Below are 11,786 nucleotides of genomic sequence, written 5' to 3'. Positions count from 1 at the left end.
AACGCAAGCTCTCCATTTCTGTAACACGTATGGCAGCACTCCATGTTTAGGTATATGTTTAGGTATGTGTTAACATACAAGAAGAAAAAGAAGAAGAATCATTTGTCCTTACATGTTTATGTGTGTGTGAGTGAGGGACAGAAAGGTAATAGAAAGCCCTTTGTTAGGGGTCTCTTTGTGGTTGTTAATAAGTGATGCCCTTCATTTTCATTTCTCCACTGGTCAGTATGTATGCAGCAGGCCTACTATCCTGAAGAGATAGATGTGCAGGCAGGTGGTTGAAGTAAGCTAATAGGCCCTGTCTCTACATGGGGCCATATATGTTTGACTCGGCCTAACAAGAAATCATTATATACATAAGAGGGTGAGCATACATAAAGTAAATCTCCTCCAATCCCTGTAATGGGAGATTCTGACTGTTAGTTCAATCTTTTCAGAGGAGAAAAAAACAGTAGGTCTACACATCACTGAGACATCCTGATTATTGTAAATAGACTGTTTGTATTCATTCTACTGTCCCATGTGGTCATATTAGGGAGGGGGCCAACAAGCTGCTTCAGGCTATAGCGGTCCCTAAGATTGGATTGGCTTTCAAAACTCATGTTTGTTTGTTTGTTTTGAAGAGATTTTCATTAAGAAAAATGTGTGATTTAGTAACACACATAGAAACACTTCGAGCAATTATGGTAATAAGGTTTATGACCATTTTATTACCTGTTTATTACAAACATAAACAAATTGTTTGTATCCCACTCAATTTGCAATTCAAGCAACTGCTGTAAAAACATGTGTATATTGCTGATTAAGTATTTTGATAAGAAAAATCTGTCAATCAAAGTATCCCCAGAAATTAAAAGCTGTGTAAATTTTAACTATCCAGTGTTTTCATTGAGGCAGATGCTGGCTAAATGGGAGTGGCGTGCTGTGTTCGGGGAGTAGCCCGGGTTGTTCACACGTTGTTCATCAACAGAGCCAAAGGCTGAACCAAGCATCTATCTAGTGTTGTACAGCAAATCTACTAATTATAAATTGTTGTTTGACCGCACAAATCTATCCGTTTTTGTCCCGAAACCCCACTCAAGTGACTGGTGGAACACTATAGCAGAATACCAGGAAATGCAATATCCTCATTGCTTTGTGCGTTGAAACTACCTTCGCCAACTACTGTACATAACTTTTGAAAGAAACGCTTTTTACGTGGATAGTCACTCTCCTGCGAGCCGGACTTCTTATTATACAACTATTACAACATTAGAACTTTTCAATTTTGTTTCGCAAGCTGAACAGGGAAAGGACGATTGTGCAGTCTGTCCCTGCCGGTCGCGTGGCTTCTTTGTGTACAGCAACTGCTTCTAAATGCATGGGCAAACACCACGGCTTGGCGCAGATACCATAAGCCTTGAGGACGAGCTTGGACATAGCTCAACCGTTATTTAGGTTTCAAAACTATGAACAGCTTCTTCAACGAGTAGAAGAGGAATAACAAAACTTCGTGCTCTACCCCTTACCCCTTATCCCCCTTTCTATTTATTTTACTTACGGTCCCGATAAAGCTTGCCCGTCTCGCCGCCTTTCTCTCACTGTGCGCGTGGATTGTAAAAAGGTAGAAACAAATTGAGCTCTGTTCACAGTACAGCTGCGCTGTTGCCTGATACATCATGGATGTAAGGTTTTATCCGATTGCCGGAGGAAATCCTATTCCAGGAGACCCACCAAACCTGGATTTTTCCCACTGTTTGGGCTACTACAACTATAATAAGGTGAGCAATTGTGTTCTACATTGTTTTGCGTACTTCTATCTTGTTTCTGCACACTGTATTCAAACACCATTCCTCCGGAGTCCGGACAGACTGATAAAATGGAAAATGGTGTTGTAACGATTGGGAATGTTTTATTTGAGAATGAATTAGGCTACTTCATCATCTAATCCTATTCTGCATTGGCATTACAATGCTGTTATAAAATAGACAGACTAACACAAAAAGACAAGAGGTCGTTTTACCAGTGCATTACACACTTGTATCAATTAGGCAAGTTACCATCTTCCTTTGGTGCTGGAGTTCTGCATGCCATAATGTTTACGCGTTGAAATGCTTTCTCGTATAGCACATCTCTCTGTTGGACGAAGTTTTGGTATCCTATCTCTTGCAGAGTAATCTATTCATGCCAGGTGGCAGTGACACTCTGCTACTTTACAATGAGTGATCAACTTGAATACATGTGTGACAGAGCCTTTAAAAAGTGACTTGATCCATAATCATTTAATCATTTAATGGGCAGTGTTTATAATTCCACCTGGAACTTGTAGTCTACATCATCAATCAACATGCAGTTCATATGTTTTAGATTAAACGAAGACACATGATGAAGTGATGCCAATACCAATAGAGCTGGTCATATTTCAGGGCAATTCATGAATTGTGAAAGGCATTAATTATCCTTGAAGTGAGTGGGTTGTCTGATTCAACTGCTGTTGTTTCAGATCATGATCCCTTCTTTTGCTCACAGAGAATATGTCTCTGTTTACTGATGTGTTGCAGTGTTTTGAAAAAATTTCATACTGTACCTAGTAGGGTTATCCTAATTGAGATAGCCTTACACAAATATTCCCTATACCCAGACAGACAGGTGGTTTGGTACACAACCAGCAGCAGATATTTGGTATTTTTGTGTCACAAACACAAAGGAGTATTTGTTTTGAAAAGGATAATGGCTGTATTTGACAACATCTTCAGGATGTGAAAGTATGGTAAGTTGCCAAAAGAGAGAGACAGTCTGTATCAAATTGCTCTCCAGACTTTTTCCCAGAACATCCTCTAAAACTGTTCTGAGAACCAGTAGAAAACATACTATAATCCTGTCTGAGAACAATCTGAGACCAGAGCAGTGTTTGCGTCTGCTTGGCCAAATAGCCCTGGCTTGTTAAAGCTCCCAAGTGCAACCACATTTGTTTGACTGTGTCTTGTGTCTGCTTGAAAACTCCCTGGGCCAAAATTTGAGAAAGGAAATAGACTTTATGTCAGGAATAGGCCAAAATGCAATTGTAGTCTGAGAGGGAGAAGACATGAAGCACTCCCCCTGCAACATGTCTCATGACAAACCACATATCACATGCCAATTCAGAAGCCTCTGCATGCTGAGTGAAAGAGAGATTTGCATGTGTTTGCATAATGCAAGACGCATCATCCCCAAACTGATTTGACCAAACTCATTGAGAGGAAACATTAGTCATCCAGACGATGTGTGATGTTTTCAAGTTGTAGAGACTCAAATGAACTGGGTTGATAACAGAGTTTTACATTTATTATAGTTTTCAAGTCAAGTTCCCACTCCGATAAGTTGTAACAGTGCCTTGGTCAATGTCAGTGGGTACTCAATGTGCTGTATAAACAGTAACACCCTCTCAAAATGTTGTCTGAGGAAATCATTCAGTTTGAATGACAACGGGGCCCAGAGGCACTTTCAGACATCACAGATTCTTTTAAATCTACAGAAACATCCAAACGAGTGGCACAAACTTAATTAGGTACTACAGTCATCATGATTCATGACTAATGAATCCAAGCATGATTTGGCAATGAGATGAAGGGAATATGTTAATATCATGTACTTTACAAAGGAAAATGAGCTGCTTGTAATCTAGTAGAATTGAACCTCGGACCCTTGATGAAAAATGTCATTAAGAGCTGATTTAAAGCACACTTCATCTAGGCTACATATTATTCTCTACCTTTTTAATATTTAATGGTGTGGATTGTGTTCAGGTGTATGACAGGGCTGTCTCAGCAGGGTGCCTTTGGTAAAAGCACTTTGATTTAAGCTGGGACACAAGGCAACTATGTTTAAGGGTATATACCCACAGGGACTCTTTTTAGCCACTGATTGGTTGGTAGTTGGTACTTCAGAAATTGTGTGCAGTCTTACATTGCATTCGATTTATCTGGGATAATGACTTGGGGTTTTTACTGGCTTTTTGGTTTATACTGAGCACATGTGGTCGTAGTCAGTGAAATTTACAAGAAGCCCGGCTTCACTTCTGAAACCTTATGAATACATGCCTAGATTATTTTTGGTCATCAGGGTGTATTTTCTCTCCTTTTCTGTCTCAAAAGTTGAATCTTTTATATGTCCCTCCTTGGTTTAAACCGTGGGACAGTTTGTGGTCTCCATAACTGGGCAAGTTCTTCAGATCGGACACTACTAAAGGCTATGAGCTTTATTGGTATTTTCTCAACTGTACTGGTTAACATTTAGCATTTAGCATGTCTCAAAGTCAGGTTTGATTTGACCGTTTGATTGACTGAAATGCCTTTGTTCATGAGCATGGGTCCCCCCTGTTACTGGCACATTTATAGTCCTGTGCTATACTCCCCTGAAGTTTAATAATGTTTTAGATTTAATATACATTTAATTATCTGCACTGCTAGAGGTAATTAGTTGGTCGTTACCAGATGTAACTGAGGAATGGGTTGCACCTGCAGAAGTGCCACTACTACAGAGTTGTAGTTTGTGAAGCTATTACTAATACGCCAGTAAGTGATTACACATTGTGGATGGCTATGTTCAGATGAAGACTATTTGAGTTGATTAGGTGGTGCATCCAAAGAGTCTGCAATATGCATTAACATTGTGTTAACTGTGATTGACTGAATGTCGCCGCTGTCCTTTGCCATACTTTTCTGTTGTTTTAAAAGGTGTCATTACGGAAGAGTGAATGATTGTCTTCCAAGAATCCTTTCAATGACAACCGCTGTAAACAGGAAGTGTGTGTCACTGAGTAGGATTGATAGTAACAGCTGATTGGCTCTGATGACAAATGGCCTCTGAGACTGTACCAAATGGATATGTTTCCTCTTATCGAAGGAAGCACTTATCAATGGATTATATTTCAACTTTGAGTTGTATCAACCACTCGTCTGTCATACGTAAGAGACTACACACACTGTAAGAGCAACGAATGGGAAGTTATTCACAGCATAACACATGAGGATGGAAGGATGCAGCTGCAGTCGTCATACTCTAGGACTTTATTGAGCCTTTAAATGAGTCATGTAGGTGAAACAAAAGCCTGATTGAGGATGGGTTGGATCCTATTGTCCCTTGCATATGTATAGGAAACAAAGCAGAAAGGACATAAATAGACTCAGAGATGCTAAATTACAGTCCCTTCACACCAGAAAACCCTTGGGGCAATATCTCCCCATTGTCCCCTACAGCCAGATTGGCCTAGCCTCCCGTGGTCTTTGTTGTCCCGTCTGTGGCGTGGTAGTGAAGGGGTTAAGACGCTCTTCAAACACACAGTGGGCCGTGTGCATCTTGTCAGTGTACACAGCTGGTGCCATTTCACCACACACACATTGTAAACATATCCAAACACTACAAGGACTCTAAATCGCTGGTACCCCGAGAAGCTGCTTACTTTGCCGTTTTCTAAAGTTGATGGATGTAACCGAAGTTACATGTTTAAAGGTTTATATGTTGAGGAAGTGAAAAGCTGATTTTAATTGCAGCTTGTCAGAAGCCTAGTTCAACAGATTTATTAAAGACCCAGTTTTCCATTTGAGATTGGGCTAGTTTATTTTTAGCTCGTTCACTTGAAGTACAGTACTTGGAACCCTGCACTAATGGATACTCTGTCCGCAAGTGAGTTACTCTGCAGATTCAGACAATTTCTCCAATTCATCCGGTTCTATCTACATTAATTAAACTGATGTGTGTATGTGATTAACCATGTAGTGTTTACGTTTTTGTCCTGACTCTGAACTTCTATCAGCTCAAGTAAAGCTTCCTGCATGGAAGACACTAATAGTTGTTGCTATGGAAGCTGTGTTGGGACTGTGAGTCATATACTGTATTTTAGAGGTGGCCTTGTGGTGGAACATTAGTAGATCATACTCTCTGCTTTCTATGGCTGAGCTGTAGATGATCTAAGCTATTACACGCATCAGTCCTTGCGATGTTTACACACACACACACACACACACACACACACACACACACACACACACACACACACACACACACACACACACATGACTAGGGAGTCCTCCTGTTTGTGGTTGTATCTCGGTGTGCACTTGTGAATTTTACACTGACGTAAATCAACACTTAAGAGGCCTCGTGTTGATGTCCACTGAACCTGTGTGCAACATTGGGACAGATTGACTGTCTATACGAGGTGGATTTGGAGAGAGAGGCTGTGGTTGGTGTTGAATATGTAAATCTCATGCTGACACAGCCCATTACCCTGATCAGCTCTCATGAAGACAATCTTTAATCCAACCACCACCCAATGCTCATAAATCCATTCCATTACATCACCTCTTCACACATCACCATCATCAGCCAGCAGGCTGCATTTAGATAGAGTTCACACAGTATTGCTACATTTGAATATCCACACTAGCATACTACTTAGAATGAAACAATGGAATGGGCATGCACGGCAAGCGGTACCGATGCACCAAGTCTGGAACCAACAGGACCCTGAACAGCTTCTACCCCCAAGCCATAAGACTGCTAAATAGTTAGTTAAATAGTTAACCAATAGCTACCCAGACTATATGGATTGACCCTTTGTGCACTAACTCTTCTGACTCGTCACATACGCTGCTGCTACTGTTTATTATCTAACCTGTTGCCTAGTCACTTTATAGCTACCTCAATTACCTCGTAAACCTGCACATCGACTCAGTATTGGTACTCCGTGTATATAGCCAAGTTACTCATTGTGTATCTATTTTTCTATTATTTCTCTATTTTCTTTCTCTCTGCATCGTTGGGAAGGGCTCGTAAGCATTTCACTGTTAGTCTACCCCTGTTGTTTATGAAGCATGTGACAAATAACATGTGATTTTGGAATGTCCACACTAGCCTACTACGTAGAATAGATACCCGATACATTGCTTCCTTCTAAGTAGTATGCTAGAATGGACATCGGAGCAGAGAGACTGTCTCAGAAGGTTCTGTTTGCTCTCTGGACAATCCAACAGCCGTGTCACTGTTACAGCTCCACAGCACTCAGATATAATAGAAGGGTAGAAGCTCAGAGCTGAGGTGTCATGCTCGGTGTAGGGTTACAGTCATTTATCATGACACACCTGCAAGTGAATGAGAGAGAGAAAGGCCTCATTTAACCAGTATTGCTTAAACTGTCAAAGTTCTGAATCATTTAACAAAGGTGTGGTACCCTGGAAACTTGAGCTGTAGCATATCCTCTGCCTAAGGGTCCTAGATGGACCTTCTTTAGGCTTTAAAACCACAGCCAAGCGTTTACCTGGCTACCCATCCACATCGCTCTGGCCAACTGATGTTTCTTCTCCACGTTGAGTCTGGATTTGCCTCTCTCCCCAACAATTTCTAGAATGTGAACACATTCTGACCGTTCTGATTGGTCCAAGAAACTGATGGGTTGGGCCAGAGCTGGCCTACATGATGACATCATTAACTTTGGCACTCTGATTGGTTAGACTTGTTAGAGAAGATCCAATCGCTGATTAATTTGTTTTGTACAACGCCCCTCATTTTGAAGTCACACAAACGACAGTTTCAGACTGAATGTATGTAGCGATTGATAGAGCAGAGGAATTAAATTCAGGGTGAGTCGTTAGGCAAGCCTAGCATGTCCCTTTAAATCACACCAGGGTCTACTAACTCACCACGAGATCTACTTTCTTCACCACGATAAACCGTTTCAATCAGTCTTTCTCTCGCTACATCTCTGACAGCATCAACCTCACTGACTTATTAAAGATAGAATCCACATTAGTGGAAACAGCGCCACTGTTCACCCCAGCGCCATTGTTATTGTTTTTGTTTTGTTGACTAAACGGAGGTGAGCAGCGTCCAAATGGAAATGAGCAGTGTGGTAAAATAAATTGCAGTACATCAGTGGAGGCTGCTGAGGGGAGGACGGCTCATAATAATGGCTGGAACGGAGCAAATGGAATGGCATCAAACACATGGAAACCATGTGTTTGATGTATTTGATAGCATTCCACTGATTCCGCTCCAACCATTACCACGAGCCCATCCTTCCCAATTAAGGTGCCACCAACCTCCTGTGCAGTACATTACATATGCCGCTGTTCTATCGAAGCGTGCAATGATGTTCAAGGCAAAAAAACTGTGTTTGTGTTCATTGTTTGCTGTAACTTCTTTGGTGTTATAATATCCCAAACGGATGTGGCAGTTTCACCGTTAGGTATTCCAGCTTTAAAGATAATCATTTATTCTCTATGTGGCACAGAAACTGCTTTTACTCTAAATTAAGCAGTAGGACCAGTCAATCAGTTCTGGCTGGGTGATTCAATAAGTTGTGTTCTATACATAATTACCCTTGCAGTTAAGACACTTACATTTATTTTTAAAGCACTGTTGCAGTGAGGCAGCCATCACATTTTTCACATATCTTATTTCTAATGCCCCGTAATGGGCTGACGGAGGACTATATCAAAACATTGAACTGATCTCCCCTGGATTTAACCTTTAATCCAACACAGATTTAACTAGTAGATAGATTAGAAATGTGACGTTTTTCAAAATCAAATATGCATGACCCCATTCACTCAACATGTGAATATGAGGTCCTGTCAAGAGAATGGGACTTAAAAGGTAGATTGTTAGAATCTTTGCCTGTGCTACTGTTCAGAAAGGCAGCGTTTTCCTTCTCATCAAGGTATTGCTGACTGTTATTATGACATTAATTTGCAGGGCAGTGCATTGTCGTGACTGTGAGTGTGAAATGTCACCTCATTAGTGAGCTATGTGCTGTAGGGACTGAGAGAGAGATATTACAAACAAGGCAAAGGAGATTTATGTGCATCCAAAATGCCACCCTATTTCCTATGCACTAATTTTGACCAGGACCCTGGTAAAAATAAGTGCACTATATAGGGAATAGGGTGCCATTTCAGACACAATCATACTGTGGTGATTAGTCCAGCTATCCTTTGTTCAGCTGCCCACAGCGCGACCACAACCATGCAACATTCCCATAATGCTCAGTGTGTTACCACCAGGTCGTCCTTTAGGGAGAGGACAATGGCAGCAGGTGTGCAAATATCCATCAGACCTGCTGAACAAAGAGCACAGAAAATGGAGTAATACAACATCTATTTGAATGTTAAAATGGGAGACTGAAATGAACCACAGTAACAACTTACTGTTTTTCGAAAGGTGATTTAATGTAACTTGGACCTATGCCTTGGTTACTGTAATACAGTAGTAAACAAATAATCAGTTTTACATATAGAACCAATTGACTTTAACGGCTATGGTTATCGTTTCCAAACTGTTTTCTTAGATTTTTCCCCCTGGATTTTCCCAACCAGTGCAGAGGTCCCCAAGCCAACAGCTGAAGTCAGTGTTATGGAAATAGGGGAGCCATGTTGGCCTCAGAAGGTCATAGTCATTGATCGTAGATCGCCCCTCCCCCAACGTTATATATGTGGTAACGTTAAAATCTCACTCTGCTAATCCAATTTTACTACAGCATTAATACTGTAGCATTTAAAGTAATCTTCACCTAATAAATACACTTTAATAGTCTCCTCAAAAGCTAATACAAATTGGAAAAGCGCCATCACACTCTGCCAGATTTTAATTGGATATTTTATAGAAGTGCATTAGAATGATAAGAATATTCTATTGCAGAAAAGTCCTTTGTTTTTCCTGGAAATGTAATTTGCCATAATTTATGTTGGAATGAAATGGTAGCAGAGATCTACAGTACACTGGCACTGTGTTGACATGGCCTTGTCTCTCTCTCTCTCTGCTCTGTGTAGGCCTAGCTCTGAGAGTTTTCAAAGAGCTGTTCTTGGGAGAATATGTCTCTATTTCTTGTTGTTTATTTATGTGTTTAAATTGTTGATTGTGTCCATTGTTCTTTAACTGGATAGTAGTGCCTATTGATATATTCATAATGTATCCTCTCTGTCAGAAAGAGTTCATCTCATATATGGATATTTTTATTCATTTCTTTGTGTACAAGTACACAATTCTAGTTAAAACTCCTGCCTGTAGTACGTAGCTCCAAGGACACAGGTTTCCAAAGCAATCAGTTCACAGTGATGCCTAGAATGTTTTTCTGAATAAAAGTGCTTGACTGTACAACCCAAAACAATTCATCATTATGCCAACATATGAAATAAGACACATGGTGAGTGAGCCCCAATGTCAAAGCAGGGAAAGAGAGAGCGAGAGAGAGAGAGAGAGAGAGAGAGAGAGAGGGAGAGAGAGAGAGAGAGAGAGAGAGAGAGAGAGAGAGAGAGAGAGAGAGAGAGAGAGAGAGAGAGAGAGAGAGAGAGAGAGAGAGAGAGAGAGAGAGAGAGAGAGAGAGAGAGAGAGAGAGAGAGAGAGAGAGAGAGAGAGAGAGAGAGAGAGAGAGAGAGAGAGAGAGAGAGAGAGAGAGCGAGAGAGAGAGAGAGAGAGAAAAACATATATATTTTACTAAAACATCAAACTCTCTCTAACATATTCAATAACCATAAAGTTGTTGTCAGATTGTATCAGCCTATGGGGTGCACCATTACTCTCAATAAAAGAACACATCTGGCAACCACACAAATCCCTCTCACATATCCGCTCTGAACCCATCTTTTGAGACGTAACATACTTTCCCCCCGAGTAGCATTTCCCTATCTGTTGTCAATGTACCACACATTTACTGTAAATCACTATTTAGTGCAGATTTATATTAGTTCACTTTTATATATTGGAGAACAGATAAAGACATGTAGACGTTTTGTAGAAAGCACTAGCCTATATTCATGTAAGGAAGAGAAAAAACGGAGACATTTTTTTAATCCACCAAGAAACATATGATTTCTCTCATGATCTGGCTCGGCGCTAATATTTATTTCATACGCATATTAAAACTGGAAAGTGGTCTCTTTGTTAGATGGTTTCCAAAAATTGTACAGTGATTGCTTCATTGCTGATGTGATTTTTATTGGCCTCAGAAGTACTGTATCTTAAACAAAAAGTAAGCCTCCCCTTTCCCCTGTCGTAATTCAATGTTGCATTTAGGGATGTTCCAATAAAGGCCCAATAAGGGGACACTTTGCTGTTAGCCTCCATCTGGATCTCTGAAAGCAGTATTGATGTGGAGGGAGAAGACTCTGAAAAATCATCCGCTAGTTGGTTTAGTTCTCTTTTGTCTCTTGGCAACCATTCTTGTGGGGTTTAGAGGTCGCTGGTTGCCGCCTCCGATTGTTTGCAAACTGATGACTTGATGAGAGGGTTCCACAATGTATTTGTCTTATGAAGATTCCCCTGGTACATTTGGGAGCTGATATTTTAGGCCTTTTGTTGGAGCTCATTTCTTCAGCATTGCAGTGGGACTTTATGCACTCCCACTGCACTGTAACCCGGTGAACACTTCCTCACAGGTGGCTATGGTGTGGGATGGCAGTGGTAGGAACCAGGCCAAGGAGAAAGAGGCCTCAGCATTGAGGAGTCCTTTAGTTTCCTCCTGAGACTACATGCTATTGACAAGTCTTTCATACTCCATTCCTTTCTAGGAAAACGATCTCTCCGACAATGGGCAATAACCCTGAACCTTCCTCTCTCCTCTTCGGAAGCGCTTACTCACGTGTGTCTTTCCAGACACCTGCAGATCCTGGAAAAGGAGCTTGTTCTCTTCTTTTTCTCTCTCTTTTTCTCTCTTTCTCTAATGAGGCACAGGTACCTTTTTCCTTCCTACCCGCTGATAAATGAGAAGTAGAAGCAGAATGATTACATTGTATCAGAGACATTACAGACAGTTGATTAAAGCGTTAGTTGGG

At 40.9% G+C, this 11,786-nt stretch overlaps 1 protein-coding gene across 2 annotated transcripts in view; it reads left to right on the top strand.

The window, feature by feature from the left end:
- Positions 1-937: 937 nt before the first annotated feature.
- tox3 (TOX high mobility group box family member 3) overlaps positions 938-11,786 on the top strand; it is a 53,984-nt gene continuing 43,135 nt past the window's right edge. Inside the window, exon 1 of one of the 2 annotated variants that reach the window (XM_041894280.2) lies at positions 938-1,760. In XM_041894280.2, coding sequence (XP_041750214.2) covers positions 1,659-1,760 — 102 coding nt within the window. In that variant the 5' untranslated portion in view covers positions 938-1,658. Of the gene's footprint in view, positions 1,761-5,389; positions 5,644-11,786 lie in introns of those variants that run through there. The other variant, XM_045210005.1, reaches the window with a different exon arrangement.

This window comes from Coregonus clupeaformis, chromosome 32, assembly GCF_020615455.1.
Source record: "Coregonus clupeaformis isolate EN_2021a chromosome 32, ASM2061545v1, whole genome shotgun sequence".
In the NCBI taxonomy this organism is placed as follows: Eukaryota; Metazoa; Chordata; class Actinopteri; order Salmoniformes; family Salmonidae; genus Coregonus; species Coregonus clupeaformis.
The sequence above is the reverse complement of the archived record's forward strand: the minus strand, read 5'-3'. Positions and strand labels throughout refer to the sequence as shown.